General features: G+C 34.5%; 1 protein-coding gene across 13 annotated transcripts in view; it reads right to left on the bottom strand.

Annotated features, from left to right (window-relative positions):
- LOC115219624 (intersectin-1) overlaps positions 1-20,465 on the bottom strand; it is a 424,167-nt gene that overhangs the window by 196,635 nt on the left and 207,067 nt on the right. For 12 of the 13 annotated variants that reach the window (XM_036509616.1, XM_036509621.1, XM_036509620.1 and 9 more), the window contains 2 exons: positions 18,298-18,467; positions 11,808-11,984 (listed from right to left, as the gene is read on the bottom strand). In XM_036509616.1, the coding sequence (XP_036365509.1) occupies positions 11,808-11,984; positions 18,298-18,467 (347 nt within the window). The remainder of the gene's footprint in view (positions 1-11,807; positions 11,985-18,297; positions 18,468-20,465) is intronic. The other variant, XM_036509618.1, reaches the window with a different exon arrangement.

Genomic DNA, 20,465 nt, shown 5'->3' on the forward strand with positions numbered 1-20,465 from the left:
CTATGATGTATGTATGTGTATATGGATGACATCAGGTAGCCTAAACAGTGAAAATGCTTTAATCAGCATACCACTAACCATATACCCAAAGTCCAAATAATTATATATATACATATATATATATATATATATATATATATATATATATATATATATATATATAGATATATATAGATATATAACTTGTTTCAGTCATTTGACTGCAGCCATGCAGTCAAATCGACCCCAGGACTTATTCTTTGTAAGCCTAGTACTTATTCTAGCAGATTATATATGTGTATGAGTATACATATTTTGTACACATCTTCTCCTCGACTCATGACCAAGATCAATTCCAACTGACAGGTCGTAGGTTGTTCTGGTTGTATGTTGGATTTTTATTTTTCAACACTATTTTCATTCAAACGGGTTATAAAAATATAAAACACAAGAATTTAATCCATAATTATTGTACATAATGTGAAAAATACACAATATGTACTCTACTGTACTATAAGCAAAAATACAATCTAAAATTAACATGAAAATTAATACAAATGAAATTCCACATACATACAATAAGAAAAAAATGTTCCTGTGAAAAAAGAGCAATTGAAAATAAATGTTTAATCTTCACAGTCATGTTCTTGGATTGAAGTGGATGGTTTTTTCAGGAACATGGTGAGGTTTGTTGGAATAGTTTATTTTCTTTTTTTTCCATATGTATTTTACGATTATAATGCACAGCATCTTGAATGTTTGTAAAAACTACGTTTATTTTTTGTGGTTGTAAGTCACAGAGGTCGTAAGTCAAGGAGAAGGTGTGTGTGTGTGTGTGTGTGTGTGTGTGTGTGTGTGTAAAGATATACTTATTTTTGTACATTATATTTCAATTCTTCAAATTTTTTTTTATTTACCTAAATTTCAAAATTCAAAACAATGTCATTTAAAACACTTTCATTATAATTTTTACTAATTATTTTTGTTTTTTCTTTCTTTTTTTTTTGAAAGTCAAAATAACAAAATTCATTACCCACAAAACATATTGGTGATTAAGCAATTTATTTAATATAAAACTCCACTAAATATTTCAAATTAAATCAGCTAAACTACCAGCAATTACAGACTTTCTAGAAAAAATGTAACGACAAAATTTAAAAAAAAAGAAAACTTGAAGCAAACAGTGAATGAACGATTGACATAGTTGTTTCATCGAGTAATGAACTAATTAAGTGTTGTTAACGAAGAGCAAAAGAGACAAAGAAATAATGAAGAAAAGCAATACAAGATTACCAGTGTGAGTTTTGCACAAATATTAAATATTTTGAGTAACCAAAACAGGATGGAACATACAAACCAATTTTTCAATGTATGGGTGTATATGTATATTTTATATATATATATATATAATATATATATATATATATAGATATATATAGATATATAACTTGTTTCAGTCATTTGACTGCAGCCATGCAGTCAAATCGACCCCAGGACTTATTCTTTGTAAGCCTAGTACTTATTCTAGCAGATTATATATGTGTATGAGTATACATATTTTGTACACATCTTCTCCTCGACTCATGACCAAGATCAATTCCAACTGACAGGTCGTAGGTTGTTCTGGTTGTATGTTGGATTTTATTTTTCAACACTATTTTCATTCAAACGGGTTATAAAAATATAAAACACAAGAATTTAATCCATAATTATTGTACATAATGTGAAAAATACACAATATGTACTCTACTGTACTATAAGCAAAAATACAATCTAAAATTAACATGAAAATTAATACAAATGAAATTCCACATACATACAATAAGAAAAAAATGTTCCTGTGAAAAAAGAGCAATTGAAAATAAATGTTTAATCTTCACAGTCATGTTCTGGATTGAAGTGGATGGTTTTTTCAGGAACATGGTGAGGTTTGTTGGAATAGTTTATTTTCTTTTTTTTCCATATGTATTTTACGATTATAATGCACAGCATCTTGAATGTTTGTAAAAACTACGTTTATTTTTTGTGGTTGTAAGTCACAGAGGTCGTAAGTCAAGGAGAAGGTGTGTGTGTGTGTGTGTGTGTGTGTGTGTGTGTGTAAAGATATACTTATTTTTGTACATTATATTTCAATTCTTCAAATTTTTTTTTATTTACCTAAATTTCAAAATTCAAAACAATGTCATTTAAAACACTTTCATTATAATTTTTACTAATTATTTTTGTTTTTTCTTTCTTTTTTTTTTGAAAGTCAAAATAACAAAATTCATTACCCACAAAACATATTGGTGATTAAGCAATTTATTTAATATAAAACTCCACTAAATATTTCAAATTAAATCAGCTAAACTACCAGCAATTACAGACTTTCTAGAAAAAATGTAACGACAAAATTTAAAAAAAAAGAAAACTTGAAGCAAACAGTGAATGAACGATTGACATAGTTGTTTCATCGAGTAATGAACTAATTAAGTGTTGTTAACGAAGAGCAAAAGAGACAAAGAAATAATGAAGAAAAGCAATACAAGATTACCAGTGTGAGTTTTGCACAAATATTAAATATTTTGAGTAACCAAAACAGGATGGAACATACAAACCAATTTTTCAATGTATGGGTGTATATGTATATTTTATATATATATATATATATATATATATATATATATAAACACGCACATGCATGTGTGTGTCTGTTCATGTGTACTCCTTGCATATTATTGCAAAAGGTGACAATAAGGGTTAGAGACAGGAAAAGCATCCAGCTGCAAATTATTGCCTCAAAGCTGATGATGTGACTAAAAGCATTTCAATTATGGCCATCCTGTCGATTTTTCAGACAGTGTAGCCTAGATAAGAATAGGCACTTTGCATTCTAGATTTAGAATAGGCACACAGGCACACTGTATCCCTGCAAGACGTTATAAGGGGTGACTAAAGGGGTTAATGACAGGAAGAACATCCAGCTATAAACACACAGCCACAAAAAGAGAACCGTAATGAATACAATAAGAAGACTGAGGCATGGACCACTGGCTAAACTCTCCTTTAGCAGGGAAAAAAGGCTTAATGTTTGTAGTAGGTGTTGTTACTGCTGCTTTCGTGTATATTTGCAAGTAAACTTTAACAAACTATAAATGGAAGGAGATCTAAAAATATTAGGCAACATTGCTTCATGTTACTCCTTCAGATGTAAATGTATCAACAGCACCAACATGACAGATTGCAATTGGACAGAGGAAATGCAAAGGAAGTCAAGTATTATGTCTTTGGTCACCAACCACAGTAGCTTGGAGATCACTAGCTTCCTGAAAGTGACTGGGTCATTTGTGATCAGGAATTGGAAATAGGTGGAAGCCTCTGGCAGGGACATGCCATCCTTGATGAAGAAAAACAAAGAAGTCTTTTTTGGTAGTTTGGTGTCATCACGATGGCCAAGTTCATCTAGGAAATTCAGGACATCATCAACAATAATCCCACCAGATCAATGAGGGACGTCAGCAAGCAGCAGGTCAAAGGTGGCAGAGTCAACTAAACAGATGGACATGTGTCACACAAGGAAGTCAGACACAAGTCTTATTATGATACAAGGGCAGTTTGTGCCCCAACAAAGACCCGAGAGAACTGTGTGATAATGTGATACTCAACATTATAAGGAATCTTAGTTCACTTGATCTATGGCTTGTGCATAGATGGCACAAGCCCTATAGTGCCAATTACTCATCTGGAACTACCTTGTGAATATGGCATGTGGTATTGCTGGGGACCACCTTATCCCAGCATGCTGTCACTTGTATGGATTCCTGAGGGATGAAGGCAGTATTGTTGAATGGCCTGTCTCTTTGATGAATCCAGTTGAATATGTGTAGATATTTTTGAGCACTGTGTTGCGTTTCTTTTGTTTTTCATTTACTGTTCGGTGTCAAGTTTATCATTGCATTTTGTTTTTTACCAATGCATGGTACACCCAGTGTATGCGCACACATATACAAGCAGTATAAAACAAGCAATGTATATATTAAAAAAAAATCAAATCAAAATCTTAATTTTATGTTCTGTTGTTATTATTATTATTATTATTATTAATATTATTATTAGGTGATATTTGTTTTTACATACAAACCATCAGTTGCTACAGAATTTATAGAGAAGCTTATTGAACCAACATACATTCTAATTGTCAGTAAAATGCCATGCAAAAAAGCTCAGAATCTCTTTCCAGCTAAGTTCAATTAGTAAATAAATAAATGAATAAATAAATGAATAAATAAACACCCTTATTCTGGAATAGTATAGTTTACAAAATAGAGGAACCATTTTGATAATTGAAAATCAGAAATGGCCTGAGAATGAAAAGCCGAAAGAAATGCCACCAAGCTTTTTGTCCAGTGAGCTAACAATTCTGCCAGCTCGCCACCTTAATAATTATAATGATGATAATTATAATTATCATAAAATAATAACAATTATAATAGTAGAGCGACAGAGGTGGTTTTAATACCCAAAGATAAATATACACCACTTAAAGTAGCATGTTGTGTTAGAACACACAATAATGATAATAATAATCCTTTCTACTTCTAGTCACAAGGTTGGAAACATTTTTCTTTTTTGTGGGGTGGGATGGAGAAGAAGGCTAGTTGATTATAAGCACCCCAATGCTCAGCTGGTACTTATTTCAACAACCCTGAAAGGACGAAAGGTAAAGTCATCCACAGCGGAATTTGAACTTAAAGACAGATGAATACTGCTAAGCATTTGTGACCGGTGCACTAACAATTCAGCCACCTTAATAATAATAATAATAATAATAATAATAATGACGATGATGATGATCTCATTATTATTGTATTTTCACTTTTTCTGAAACCTTTACAGCAGGTTTTTCAAAAGTCATCTCTGCCCCAGCTTTGTAAACTATATCATTCCTGAAGAGAAGCTAATTAATAAATATACAATAATAACAATAAAAAAAAAGCATTACTAAAGTCAACAAAATCGAAAATGAGAAGGATTTCTGATTCCTAACAGAGCCACAAATGTCTTCATGAAGAATAAAGAGCATTAACATCAAATATTCCCATCCCAGTTCTTGATTAGCATTTATTTCACTGATACCTGTCACCCAGAAACAAAAAAAGGTCAGCTTTGGCTGGATTTGAACTCAGAATATAGCAGGGATGAAACTAAATGTTGCAGAGTATTTTGTTTTCTATTCAACCAATTGTGTCCCTCCACCCACACCTCTGCCTCTCCACAGCTCTTGGCAACAACAGCTTAACAGTTTGTTTTCTTCTTTGTAGTTATACCAGTTTTAAATAAATTAAATAATTGTTTATTTATTCGAATCAATACAAGGCAGCAAGACAGTTGATGTCTGTTTACTGCATAGCAGGAAAAAAAAAATTCATCAAGAACTTTCCTTTCATATTATGAGGGGAAAAAAAATTAATTATTCTTTCATTCTTTTATATTTTTTTTCCTAAGTTTTTGTCAAGCAGTGGACACCAGCCATATTGAGAACCTCTATTAAGGGTACAGTCAATCATGTCGGTCTCTAGTGCTTACAATATTGGCCTTGAAGGGATACAAAGTAAAGTCAATCACGCAATAATTTGAACTTATCACTTAACGTCTATGTTGCATGTTGGCATGGGTTGGACTACTGGCATGAGTTGAAACTCTGAAGATAAAATGAGATACCCAAAAACCATTGAACCCCTCTGCTTGTACACTATTACTTTATTTTGAAGATGATGGAAGGATGAATGGTAAAGTCGATCTCAAAAGGATCTGAATTCAAAATATAGAGGGGTGTTCTCAAATGTTATTAGAACTCAACACTTGCATATTATTGCTTTATTTTATCAATACTGGAAGAATGAAGAATAAAGTCGAACCTCTGCGAAATTTGAACTCAGAATATGAAGATATGTAACCAAATTAACATAAGTTTATTAATGACATTACCAATTCTGCCATCCAGTGCCACAACCATTATATTTTTATCTTGGTTAAAAAAATCATCATTTGAAAAAAAAAAGTAATAATTAAAGATGTAAAAAGAAAAAGTAAACTTAACTATCCAAAAATGATAACAAAAGCAAATGGAAGAACATGCAAAAATAATTATAATAAATCATGCAAAAAAAATAAGAAAAAACAATTTTTTTTTTTATAAATCAAAAAAAATATCCAACAACAAAAGCCACATCTAATAAATGAAACAGTAAAATAAAATAAAATATAGGGAGGCAGAAGTGGGTAGGATAGACAGCAGGATGGACTGGAGAAATAAGAAAACAGGCTGAAAGGTAAGAGTAAGAAAAGAGGAGCAGAGAGAGAGATAAAAAGGATGAGTACAGCATGTGGAAGTGGGAGGGGGGGAGGAGAAAAAGGAAATTGGTTCTGAAAGGGAAAGAGAGGAGAATGACATTGACCAGCTTATCATGAATAACTTCATCAAACAAAATGTTTGTTAAGTCAGAGATTTTTGAAATTCATTATTCAAAACATATATAACAGGTGGAGGAGTGGCTGTGTGGTAAGTAGTTTGCTTACCAACCACATGGTTCCGGGGTCAATCCCACTGCGTGGCACCTTGGGCAAGTGTCTTCTACTATAGCTTCGGGCCGACCAAAGCCTTGTGAGTGGATATATATATATATATTATCCTATTCTTAAATTTTACATATATATATATATATATATATATATATATATATAGCTATTTTGGTAGATTAGAGGTGCTGAGCTCTTAGAACAACAGCATCCCTTCAAGTTGGTACCAAACACAGTTAGTGAACAGGCTGATGTGTGTGATGACCAAAAACGAAATTGCAGATTTTTCCACAGGTTGGACAAGGAACTGATGAGTTGGGTATCAGAGGTGATCTAGCAGTAGCCACAGCATGCTTCATTTGATGCTCATTGAGCCATTGATGATGCCTTGTCTTGACAGTTTCACAAGTTTGATGAGAGATGGTCTGCCATCTCCTTTGATCCACAGCAAGGGTCACCAGATCTGAAGGAGGAATGTTGCATTCCCCCAGGGTGGTAGCAACTTGATTTTTGTATCTTTTCCCCTATCCTCCAACAGATCATTAGCTTTTGATCAGTTCCCCCCACAGAAGACTTTGTTTGCTTGTTTGTTTGTTTGTATGTATGTACGTACATATGTATGTACGTTTGTATGTATGTACGTATGTTCAGACATTGGGATGACAAAGAAATAAATAAATATGTTATGAACTCCATAAGCTTACATCTGTTTCTACTATAAGATGCAATGCACTCATAGCTGAATGCTTGAGTATCACCCTATAGTTTCATCAGAGCTTCAAAGATGAAATGCAATTTATTAAGGAAAAACATTTATATTTGTGTACATACATGTAACACAAGTATATACATGTAAGTTAATGAAGTCCATAACAATTGTTTATTCCATTGTTATCCAAATTTCTTATAACTGCTCTGTACTCAAGTAATGTTTCATTCTGAAGCATATGTATATTGAGTTTTAACACCAGGTTCTTCATATCGCAGTGTCTGAGAGAAATATTAAAATTTATATAAGATGGATCTCTCAATAGCTTCAGCAACGTTCCACTTGTTTGATGAAATGAAATACATAATCATAGTCTAATTAACAGTCTGAGTGGCTGAAAATTCCAAAGAATTTGCATCTTTAACCCTTTAAAATTTAAACTGGTTATATCTGACCCAAATATTCAAACTTGATTTATGTGTGAGCACCGATTAGATCCGGCCTCTCATACCTATCCTACAACATCATTCTAATAATAAATAATCACATCATTGAAATCTCATGGCTATAAGTTGATGCATGATTAATTCAAAATGATGTGAATGAATAAGCATTACATGCAACAGAGTAAGAGGAATCTGAATGCTAAAGGGTTAAGTTAATATTCAGGCAGAATAAGCAGAAACAGGCAAAAACGATACTTTTTTTTTATTTTTTAAAGGGGAGCAGGCATAGTATTGAATTAAATTAGTATGCTAATTTTTTTTTTTTGTTTTTTTTATTCGGTCCCAGATACATCAAGCCAAATATGTGACTTACTTAGACTTATATCCATCACAAGACCTAGGGATGATAAAACTGGGGCTTAAACCAGTATATGTTACAACACTAACTCCTGAATGAGATGCTAGTCCATTGAAGAGTTAACTTCTCAACTGTTGCTGGAGCTTAATTACAGCTGAGTGAATTGGAACAACATGAGATGAAGTGCTCTGCTCAAGAAACACACTCCACTGTCCAGTCTACAATCTTACATCCATGAGCGCAATACTCAAGCCACTAAATCAAGAACATTTGAAAAAGGGTTCCCACAATAAGTGCCTGAGAAAAATCTGCTTCATTTTCCAGCACAACAAACTATTAATTGATGGGGGTCATGTTACACACTTGGTTCAATTGAGTGGTCTTTGAAATTAAACACCAATGGCTCAGATGGCCAGGTAACTCACTCAGAAAGGATCAGGACAGAATGCCAAAGGTAGCATTAAGACAGACACCACCAAGGAACTGAAAGCTTGAATGGTCAAGAACATCTGCCATAGAACTGTTGAAGGTGAGCTAAGAGAAATGCATTATTTCTGATACATCAACATTTCTATAAAAACTCTAGCTTACAATAATAATAACAACAATAATAATTCTTTCTACTATAGGTACAAGACGTGAAACTTTGGGGATAAGATCTTGTGGATTACATCAACACCAGTGCTCACCTGATACCTACTTTAAGTGACCCAGAAAGGATAAAGGGCAAAGTTAGCCTTGATGGAATTTGAACTAAGAATGTAAAACTACAAGAAATAAATAACAATCCTTTCCACAATAGATACAAGGCCTGAAGTGTGGCAAGAATGGAGCTTGCCAATTACACTGACTACATTTTGGTAATCTCAATTTTCAGATCTCCATATTTGTCAACCTTTTCTCTTTCTTTCATGACAACATGCTGATCTCCTGGCACTGCCACAACAGTTATTAGGCACTCTTAAAAGATACTATATCCAGCCATTGGTATTCAAACACTTTGTCTGTCTGGAAGTCAAAGTCCCAGAGGATTTTTGCCTTTATTATTATTATTTAAGGTAGCAAGCTTATGTTCTGAGTTCAAATTCTGCTGAGGTCAATTTTGCCTTTCATCCTTTTGGGGTTGATAAATTAAGTACCAGTTGAGTACTGGGGTCAATGTAATCAACTAGGCCCCTTCCCAGAAATTTCAGGCTTTGTGCCTATAGTAGAAAGGATTATTACCTCTTCCTTAGCAAAGGTGGAGGTATTGTTTTCAGTTGTGTGTTTGTTTGTCCATGGACAAGACATCTCAAGAACCACTGGATGGATTTGGATGAAACTTTCAGGGATGTTTGGCCTCATGACTGACTCAAACTGATTAGATTTTGGGATTGATCCTGTACATGACAAGGATTCTGGATTATTTTTCCTGTTTTATTACTTAATTTTTGAGAGCAGTCGGATTCATTTTTAGTATTCTCATTTGTGAGAGCAGTCAAGTATATTTCAGATAGTCTCATTTTAAAAGCCATCTCTGGCTAATCATTGAGAGGATGTTGGTGCTGCCTTGGTGGAGGTTTGTGCTCTCTGAGGGCACTTGTTATTATTGCTGTTCTTTCAAACTTGCATACAAGAACTCAAATTTCTCGTGAGAACAGTTCTATTATATCATTCACAGTTGGCTGAAATTTATTTTATCACTTCCAGAAGGATGAGGGGTTAAGTTGACCTGGTTCAAACCAATATAAAGAATGCAACTTCAACTATCAAGTAGTCTTTAGTTGTCCATTTAATATGGTGCTATTGTAGTCTTTAGTTGTCCATCAAATATGGTGCTATTGTTTCAGCCCTAAAGTACCCTTTCATAATAATAATTATACAACTTAGATACATAAGCGCAGGCACAGCTGTGTGGTACGAAGTTCGCTTCCCAACCACATTGTTCTGAGTTCAGTCCAACTGTGTGGCATCTTCAGCAAGTGTCTTCTACCATAGCCTAGAGCCAACGAAAGTCTTGTGAGTGGATTTGGTAGGCAGAAACTGAAAGAAGCCTATTGTGTGTGTGTCCCCCAACACCATTTGACAAGCAGTGTTGGTGTGTTTACATGCCCATAACTTAGCAGATCAGCAAAAGAGACTGATAAAATTAGTACCAGGCTCAAAAAGAAAAATACTGAGGTCAATTCATTTGACTAAAATTCTTCAAGGCAGTGCCCCAGCATGGCCGCAGTCTAATGACTGAAACAAGTAAAAAATAAAACATAGAAGGCCACAAATTTAATATTAGACAATAGCCAATTCAATCCAATTTGATACATGATAAGTACTTCATATTACTGGCCCGGAGTGGATAAAGGAAGATCTTAACCCAACCAGAATTTGAACTCGTAATGTGAAAGGCCACAACTAAATACTAGAAACCATTTATTCAAACAACCTACCAATGCTATCATTTACTGTCTGGAATGATGATCATTTCTAACAAAGGTCAGTCAATTTAACTGAGTCAAGTACTTAAGTTTCATTGACCTTGGGTGGTAAAAGAAACAGAAATCTACCGTATCAGAATTTGAACTCAGGGCAATGCCAAAACAAGATTGAAAACGGCAAGTTGTTTATTCCACTCTACTATAATTTCTACCACTCCACCACTTTCAATGATAATTATAATTCCCTCTAATTTTGGCAAATGGGAAGTAATTTCAGGGGGATGGTTGTTAGTTAATTACACTGACACCAGCATTTGATTGAAACTTTTTTTTTTATCACCCCCAAAAGGATGGAAGGCTAAGTAAGCCTTGGCAGTATGTGAACATAAAGCACCAGAAAAAATGTTGCTGAGCATTTTATCCAGAGCGAATGGTTCTGCTATCTCATTGCCTTACTTTCAATAACAATACCAATAATTCTATCAAATTTTGGCACAAGGCCAGCAATTTTATGGGAGGGGTGGTAAGTTGACTACATTAACCCGAGTGCTCAACTAATTCTTATTCTATTGACCCCATAAAGATAAAAGACCAAATAAATCTTGACAGAATTTGAACTCAGATTGTAAAAGTGTCAAAAGAAATATTGTTAAGTATTTTGTCCAATGCCACCTTATTTTCAATAATAATAATTATGGTTTCAAATTTTGGCACAAGGCTGGCAATTCTGAGCAACTGGGTAAATTGATTACATCGACCCCAGTGATCAACTGGTACTTATTTTATCAACCCTGAAAGGATGAAAGGTAAAGTCGACCTTGGCTGTATTTGAACTCAGAATTTAAATTTGAACGATATGCTGCTAAGCATTCTGTCTGGAGCGCTAATGATGATTCTACCAGATTTCTGCCTTGCTTTCAACAGCAATAATAATAATAATAATGGATTCCAATTTAGAAAAAGTCCAGCAATTTTGAAGGGAGAGATTTAAGCCTAAACCATCAACCCCAGTTCTTGACTAATCAACTCCCAGAGAGAGAGAGATGAAAGACAAGGTGTATTGTAAATCATTCAGCTATTGATGATGATGATGACGACGACGACGATGAGGATGACAACGATGATGATGATGATGATGATGACGATGATGATGACGATGACGATGATGATGTCATCAATAAGCAAAACTGTAAACAGCAGGGTAACATTGACAAAAGGTTCTAAGATGAATTAGTACGAGGAGGAAAGCATCCATAAGGAAGAGAGGGAGAGCAAGTGAGAAAGCAAGAGAGGGAGAGTAGGAGAAAGGTTATTAGTAGTTGCAGAGAGTAAGTTAAGGTACACACAGACAACATGCCATCATCAACAACAGGTGGAGTTTGTGACTGTTGCACAGAGAGGTCAGTTTGGTCATCAATCACAGTGGCTGTCTCATTGGTTGTACTATCCCCAGCCGGGGCCACAGCCAATTCAGGCATGATACTTGTGGTCGCAACAGTCTCTAGGACACCTCCGAAATCTTCCTATTATCACAAAAACAGCAAACTTAGTAAATGGAGAACAGCCCAGTACAAAAAAAAAAAAAATGAAAAATGAAAGAAATTGCCATTGGCTGACAACAGATTTGGTAGAAGAGAAGTCAAAAGGTGCAACTAACTAGTTAGGGGGTGAGCTACAATAGTAAGCTTTATGTAGAGGGATAGAATTCATTGTTAGATGGGATATATATACACACACACTCAAATCTATATATACACACATATATGTGTGTAAGTAAGCATGTGTGTGTGTGTATATAATATATGTATATGAGGGCATGCTGAAAAGTTTCCGGTTTGGGGTAAAAATACAGGAGGATCAGTTAATTATGGTTTTATTCAACATATTTTCCCCTCTCAGATTCACATACTTCTTGCAGTGGTCTTTCAGTTTTACTAAGCTCTGTAAAAGAACTCAGGAGGTTGAGCCTCCAACCAAATCTATTACAATACCCTTAAAGCCAGGAACATTTCAGCACCTCTTCGACTATATACATATATATATATACACACACACACACATACACATGCACATGTATATATATATATATATGTGCATGTGTGTATATACATATATACACACATGGATGTATGTGTCTATATATATATATATATATATATATATACACACACAAACATACACACATGGAATACTATGCAGACTATCTTATTAGTAGTGATGTTGAAGTAAGGAAGAAGGGAAAAGACAGATCTAAATGCCTTTGTTTCAATCCTGAATTGCGCTTTTAGTTTTCAATCTCAAGAAAAAGAAAATTGTATTCTGTTTGACAATGAATTTCTTTAAAACATTTTCTAATGAACTCAATACACTACTTGTATGTTTCAATTAATTTTGAAATAATCAGTAATTTAGAGACATTTAACTTAGTCTATTATGTTTTTTTTTTTTTGTTTTTTTATTAATCTAGTGGTTTGAAGAAGAAAAAAAGTAGATTAGATAAAATTACAGTAGAACATTTCAATTTAAGACTGACAATAAACAAGCTCTTTAAAATGGATAACATCTACCATAAAACTGGAAGCAATTTCAGGCAGGGTGGTTGCCAAAGGATTAATAGTCACTGATTTAATCCTTTAGTATTTACATCAGCCATATCAGACCCAAATATTCCACCTGTTGGATTTCAAAGCAGCCAGATCTGGCCTAGCAAACCCGCCCTACAATGTTATGCCATTCTAAAAATGAACAACCATATCACTGAAAGTTCAAAGCTACAAAAAATGCATGGTCTCTTCAAAATAATTTGAATAAACAAGCATTAAATTTGGCAGAAAAATTTGAATGCTAAACGGTTAAGGAATAACAAATTTTTTACACACTGAAACCAACTAAAGAATTGAATATGATTTATTTTAACATTAATTGCTTTCATTTATAATGATTTTATCATTAAAAAAAACACACCTTCCTCAAATATAGTAACTAAAAGTTCACCATCCCATATATACAGCATATTGTAAAACACTCTAAAGTTCCCAAGTTCATACATAGACACCTTCTTCCAAAGCTGTAGTCGGAATCTCTTTCTTCTTATTAATTACTACTATTCAAATGACACATTCAATGGAGAAATGGAACATTCAACATTTTACAAATCTGTCACAAAAGTCATTTAAAGGTTTCCAAAGAATATTGAGGTTTTAGATTCGTAATTTCTGTGAGTTAGTGAATTATTTACAAATCTGAACATGTATTTAAGTGAACTATTATTGTCTAATATATGTTGATATATTGAAAGGAGACAATCAGAATTTTGTTTCATTAAATCCTTTTAATTCATATGTAGCCATTGGATTTGTTACAATACTATTTGTCTTGACAACACTTGAAATCTTGTTCCTGTTCTTCATGTCTTTATTACCAACCTTCCAACTTAAATTTTGATGTGAAAGATTGTGAATTAAGCTCTGTTTTTCGTTTGCATGAATAACGACAAAGTTCCAAATATACATTCAAGATGAAAAAAGAAAATTTCTGAAATTTTGCTAATATTCTCTTCCTCCACTAAATGTGTCAAATATACCAAAAAAATTATCATAGCTATCACTCAGAAACGAGTTGAACCTGGGAATCATGTATTAAGGCCTTTGCTAATTGTTTCCAGTGTCTATGTACTCATGAGCAGACATAGGCACCCTCACAGACCTTGCAAATTTTGATTGAGCAGAACATTAATGATGTAACACTTAGAAAGAGAGAAAGCTACACAATCACTCAGTTGGTACTCATATTCAGCTGAGTATAAACTGAAGCAACACAAAACAAAGGAGACAATATGCTGCCTGATTCAAGACTGGAACCCAGAATTTTTCGAACATAAACCCAACACCTTGAACCCCTAGGTACACTTCATGGTTTAGTTTTGCTTGCTATGCTCCCAAACACCTTGCACTCAATATCATTGTCTTATACCTTCACAACAAAACCCACTGTGTTTTACAATGTTAGAAATTCATATATATATATATATATATATATATATACTAGCAGCATAGCCCGGCATTGCGCGGGTATGTAAGAGCCCCTGGAGCAGACATGATGCTCGCTGTGAATTTTTAAAAAATTCCTGCCAATTTGTGAAAGATATTGTCGAAAATATGTCATCTTGAATTTGAACGCGATCTCCCAAAATGGTATGATTTTATCGATTTTTTTCTGATGGTAAGGTATTGCATGGAAAACTAACGTCAGAATTAAGTTTCTTAGGGTAACATTAAGCTTCAACATGAGTTTGGTCAAAATCGATTGCAAGTTGCGAAAACTACAACAGAAAATGTGTTGCAAATAAAAAGCTTAGATTCTCGACCCCATGTCGAATTTATCAATTTTTCTCAGAACTGGGGGAACTTCTCAAAATTTTCGCTGCGTTAGTTTTGAATTATGACATTGGGCTATGTGTGTATCAAGTTTCATCAGAATCGGTTGAAAGCCATGGTCAGGGTGAGGGTACAACCTGACAGACACACAGCAGACAAACTGCCGTTTATATAGAGAGAGATGTATATCTATAGTAATGAATGACAAAAGAACAAGAGTTATGTAATCACATCTATTAGCTTACAGATGTTTCTGCTTTCAAAAGTAGTGTACTCAGAGCTGAGAGCTTGTGCAACACTCTATAGCTTTCTTGAACCCATGATAAATACATAAGTCACAATTAAATAAACAGCTTCCGGAAGAATGTAATCAGATATTAGTCAACAGACAATACACCTATCATTTTGAGGGGATAATAATTTAATGTTCTGCTCCTTAAGCTAAACAGCTACAGTGATTATTAAACCAAAACTTAACAGAGGGTGAGATGGGATAACACTGAACTAAACTTTGAAACTACGTTACATATACAATAGGTACACCTTACTAGAGAAAACAAAAAAAGAAAAACTGAACTAAACTTTGAAACTACGTTACATATACAATAGGTACACCTTACTAGAGAAAACAAAAAAAGAAAAAAAAAAGAAGGTGAGGTTTAAATGAATACACTTTATAATGTACCAAAACATCATAAGAAATATCAAGTGCAAAGAACAAGCATAATATATAATATATAATTTATAACTTACACTTAAATTATGTAACAAGGACTAAACTTAAAGAAAGGTGACTGATAATGAACAATAATTTAAAAAAATACGATCAAAGCACTACAATAGTAATAATAAAACTGACACAGAAAGAAAATGTGCAAATCACACTTAAATTATACATATATTTGTCTGTGTATATACACTCATATATATTGTATGTATATAAAAACATGTGTATATATACATGTATAGATACACATATACATATGTGCATGTACACATACTTATAAACATACATATAGACATACACAATATACATGCATAAATATTTACACACACACACACACACACACACACACACACACACACAAGTAAGCAATTTAAAATTAACTTAAAGATTCAAGTATCACACTTTTGAAATTAATTGCAAGATATAAAAACAAAATAACAAAAAACATAATACATACAAGACAAAGATCACATAATGATTCAACATAGTTTCGGTTTTAGCATGATCAAGGCAGCAAAATTGATTGAGATTATTCGTTTAGGCTTGAAGCTCACAAAGAAGTCGCGAAACAAATGGCAAAGCAGATCACAATCACAATGTTACTCAAAGACTTAACAGTTGAAAGAATTTCATTGCTACTATGCAGCAAGCATGCTCTTTAGGTTCCACATTATCAAATTCTCTGTCATTTTTGTATCTTTGAAAAACATTAAAGAAAATTTTTGAAGACCCCAGTTTTCCAGTATGAACACTGTGACCTCCAGCTTTTCAAATTCCATATTAAACATCTTTACCCAGCAAATATCTCACAAATCCAAGTGCTTTTTCAGCCCTTCTTTCTCACATACAGTGTACAATAACTGTCCCTGACACTTATGTACTCTTTCATTCCACTTTACCACTTACTTAGAAAAAAAAAAAAAAAAAAAAAGACTTATGTTGCTTTTATATCATCAACAATCATTCTGATTTCAAACTAATAATTTAATAAGGGCAATTTGTTTCTCGTTATGCTTAAAATCTTGGACCACAGTTAAGATGAATGACTAAATGATTTTAATCACTGCTACCTTCAGTTTATACTATCAACCAAGAATGGTTGAGATTGTTAAGCTGTCTGAAAGAACCGAGTAATTTATCCTTAAGTCTCACAACAGAACCAAAAGAATCAATCTCATAGCTGTGTTGATTCAGTCAGCTGACCAACCAAAATGAGCAACAATTTGCTAATATTTAAAGGGGAAAAAATAATGAAGGAAGGATACTTATGATTACTTAGTCCCAGATATATAAAAGGAACGAAATGGTCAGAGAGAGAACACTTGATTATAAGTGTACTCAATCAGAAGTAACCTAGGGCTAAACAGCAACTGCACACTTAAAGAATCAAGGAGGAAGGTTCCCATGTAGTTGCTTGGCCAGCTAGAAATAGCAGCCAAATCTTCCTCAAATCACATTCTACTGGATACTAAGGATACACTGGATAATGTAGCCCTAGATCATCATCATCATATTTTACATCCATTTTCCCATTATAGTATAAGTCAGATAGGACTCGATGGCCACAGCCAGAGCACCTTTGATAACAGGTCCTGATTAGGGTTGATGACAGGATACCACACATTATCAATTTAATACCATCATAAAACTTCATTAACAACTAATTCACATTTGTCAACAAATTTATATGAATGGTCATAAAATTTATATGAATGAAAGTTATTACCTAAATAACATCAAGTATACAAGAATCTGTTCCTAATTTTCTGTTTTTATGTCTGTACATTTTTTTTTTTTTTTCCAGATATTGCTTCCATGATATATTTATCTTTTTAGTGAATGTAACATGAAGAAGGAAAACTCTGGTGTAAAACCTCTGCTGCCTTGCAGCTACATCCAACTTTGTGAAAGACTATGGGAATTAACCCAGAGAAGAAATCCAGAGCCGGAGTTCCAAAGTGGTCAATGAAAAGGATTTATCCAATCTATTGGCCAGCAACTCCTGCAGCCAGAAAGGCCACCATTTGCAAAGATCTTCATGCCAGTGAACCCTGATTTCCGAGGCCAAGAGAATGAAACTGTCTTTGTGCCAAGGCTTTCCCACCATACTACATTCACACTCATGTCTCTGTGTTGTACACTTATGTCTCTTTTCTTTCCAAAGTCCTGCAGCAATGGGAAAGCAGTGAAACAATGAGTGGAGGTAACCATTGAGTTGTAGCTGTAAACCTGCACACATGCGGTGCTTGGATGAGTGGTCCTTCTTCACTGAACCTAGGGCAGAGGAGGAGTCCAGAAAGATTGGGCAGTTCATTTTTTGGGGTGGGGGCATGAAAAAATTGAAGGGAACCTAATCAGAATCTGAACTCAGAAGATATCTAAAGACAACAAAGTGTTTCTGCCACCCACCTTTGTTTTTGTGCACATACCTACATACATATTTTACACATATTTACATATACATTACACATATACATACATATATTACACATATACATACATATATACATACACATACATTACACACACATATATACACACACATACATTACACATATACATATACATATATATATATATGCATACACACACACACACATACATACAAACGTTTCTCTCTTACAAGACTTAGCCTTGCGCATAACCCAAGCAAATCATTGTTACTACATTCATCAGTTTCATATTTATTTCAGTTTATAAAAATCAAAAGACAGTAAAAAGAACAGGGCTTACCTGAACTTCCATTTTCTTCACATAGTTAGCAGGAAATATTCCAGATCGATCGCCAATATTACCAGTCCACCAGTCACCTTCCATTGCCATAACAGTAATCACATCTCCTTGGTTAAAGGTTAAATCACAGGGTTCATCAGAAACGTAATTATACATCGCTACATATTGAACTGGAAGAAATAGACACAGAATAGATGGTTGATTGATTGATTGATTGATTGGTTGGCTGGTTGGTTGGTTGGTTGGACGGTAGAGAGATAAGATGTGGGTGAAAGGGTGGATGGATGGATAGGTAGATAGAAGGATGGATGACAGATGGGTGGGTGGACAGAAGGGTGGGTGAGTGGATGGAGGGGCAGATGGATAGGTAGACAGAAGGATGGATAAACTGAATGGTGGGTGGACAGAAGGATGGATGGACAGAAGGGTGGATGGACAGAAGGGTGGATGGACAGAAGAGTGGATAGATGGATGGATGGAAGGATGAATGGACAGATGGGTGGATGGACAGAAGGGATGGGTAGATGGGTAGGTAGATAGAAGGATGGATGGACAAATGGGTGGATGAATGGGTAGATGGATAGGTAGACAGGATGATGGATGGACAGATGGTTGGAGGGACAGAAGGGTGCATAGATGGATGAGGTAGGTGGATTAATGAAAGGATGAATGGGTGGAGGGACAAGTAGATAGATAGATGGGTGAATTGACCAATATAGAGAGCAAATACTTAGCAATAAGTAGACAATATTCATGGCATTGCTAGGGTAGTTGTAGCCATCCCTCATTTGAAGAGGTGGCTGCATAGATAATATGGAGGAATGACAAACATGCTATGATGTGGGTGAAAAGAGTTTGGTCATTCCATAGTGGTATCAATGCTGAATGACATCACTAGACAGAACAATACTGTTGAAAGATGTCAAAACTGTTTTAATCTGCAGTTAACAACTGTTAACTGCAACATTCCAAAGAGCAAGCTATGAATAGAATAACCACACACATACACACACACAAACACAAATTTTAAAGGTTCACTTGATTTTAGGTCTGTTTTTCCATGCCAGCATGGGTGAGATGAATATATTATTGAGGCACTATTTTACAGCTGGACTCCCTTTCAGTCACTGACTCCCATGTGTTTTGCAAGCAAGGGATTGCTTACACCACATATCCTTGAAGGTGTAAAGTGACAGGATAGCTTGGCGAGAAGGAAAATGACAGCAATACCATCGTCTGTAGTTGAAACACATTTTCAGAAGAGGACAAATGTAAACACACACACGTGCAACCATACATACACTGATATATATATATATATATATATAAACATATCTTGTGATTGAATTTGGTAGGCACAAGTTTCTGCTGTGTGTGAACGTGTGTCAGTGCTTGAGCCTCCTAACAGAGAAACAAGATATTACACACACACTTGAATGTGCTGTAATCTACCGACTCATCACATCCTCTCAAACTGTCCAAACTATGCCACCACAGAAGATGGACATTACATGATGATGGTAATGATGATGACATAGACAAGAGGCTTCTTTCAGTTTTCTTCTGCAACATTCATTCATAAGGCTTTGCATGGCTGAGACTGTTCTAAGAAGTATTTGCACAAGATGCCACAAAGTGGGGCTGAATCAAAACACACATAGAAAGCTAGTTTCACAATCACACAACCATACTGTTTTTGTACATTTTTAAGGGGTGAGTTTATCTTAAATCTGTCTTTAAGATCTGTAACAATATCTCTAATTCTAAGGTGATAAATATTTAACAGTAAGAGGTAAGATATGGGTGAGTTAATGAATGAAAGTGGTTGTTTATCAACCCCAGAATCATGAGAGGTTGAAGTTGATTTATGAGGGATTTGAACTCAAAATGCAAAAAGGTGGAATAAATATGACAAACCATTTTCATTCAATGATCTAATGATTTTATCAACTCACCACCTTTTACAGAAAATATACAGGTGCAGGCATGGTTAAGAAGCTCACTTAGCAAACACAAGGTTTCAGGCTCAGTCCCACAGCACAACAACTTGGGCAAGTGTCTTCTTCTATAGGCCCAGGCTGCCTGATGTCTTGTGAGTGAATTTGGTAGATGGAAACAGCATGGAAGACCACAGTGCGAGTGTCTGCACCACTGCTTGGCAAACAGCG

Source organism: Octopus sinensis, linkage group LG15 (genome assembly GCF_006345805.1).
Source record: "Octopus sinensis linkage group LG15, ASM634580v1, whole genome shotgun sequence".
NCBI classification, from domain to species: Eukaryota; Metazoa; Mollusca; class Cephalopoda; order Octopoda; family Octopodidae; genus Octopus; species Octopus sinensis.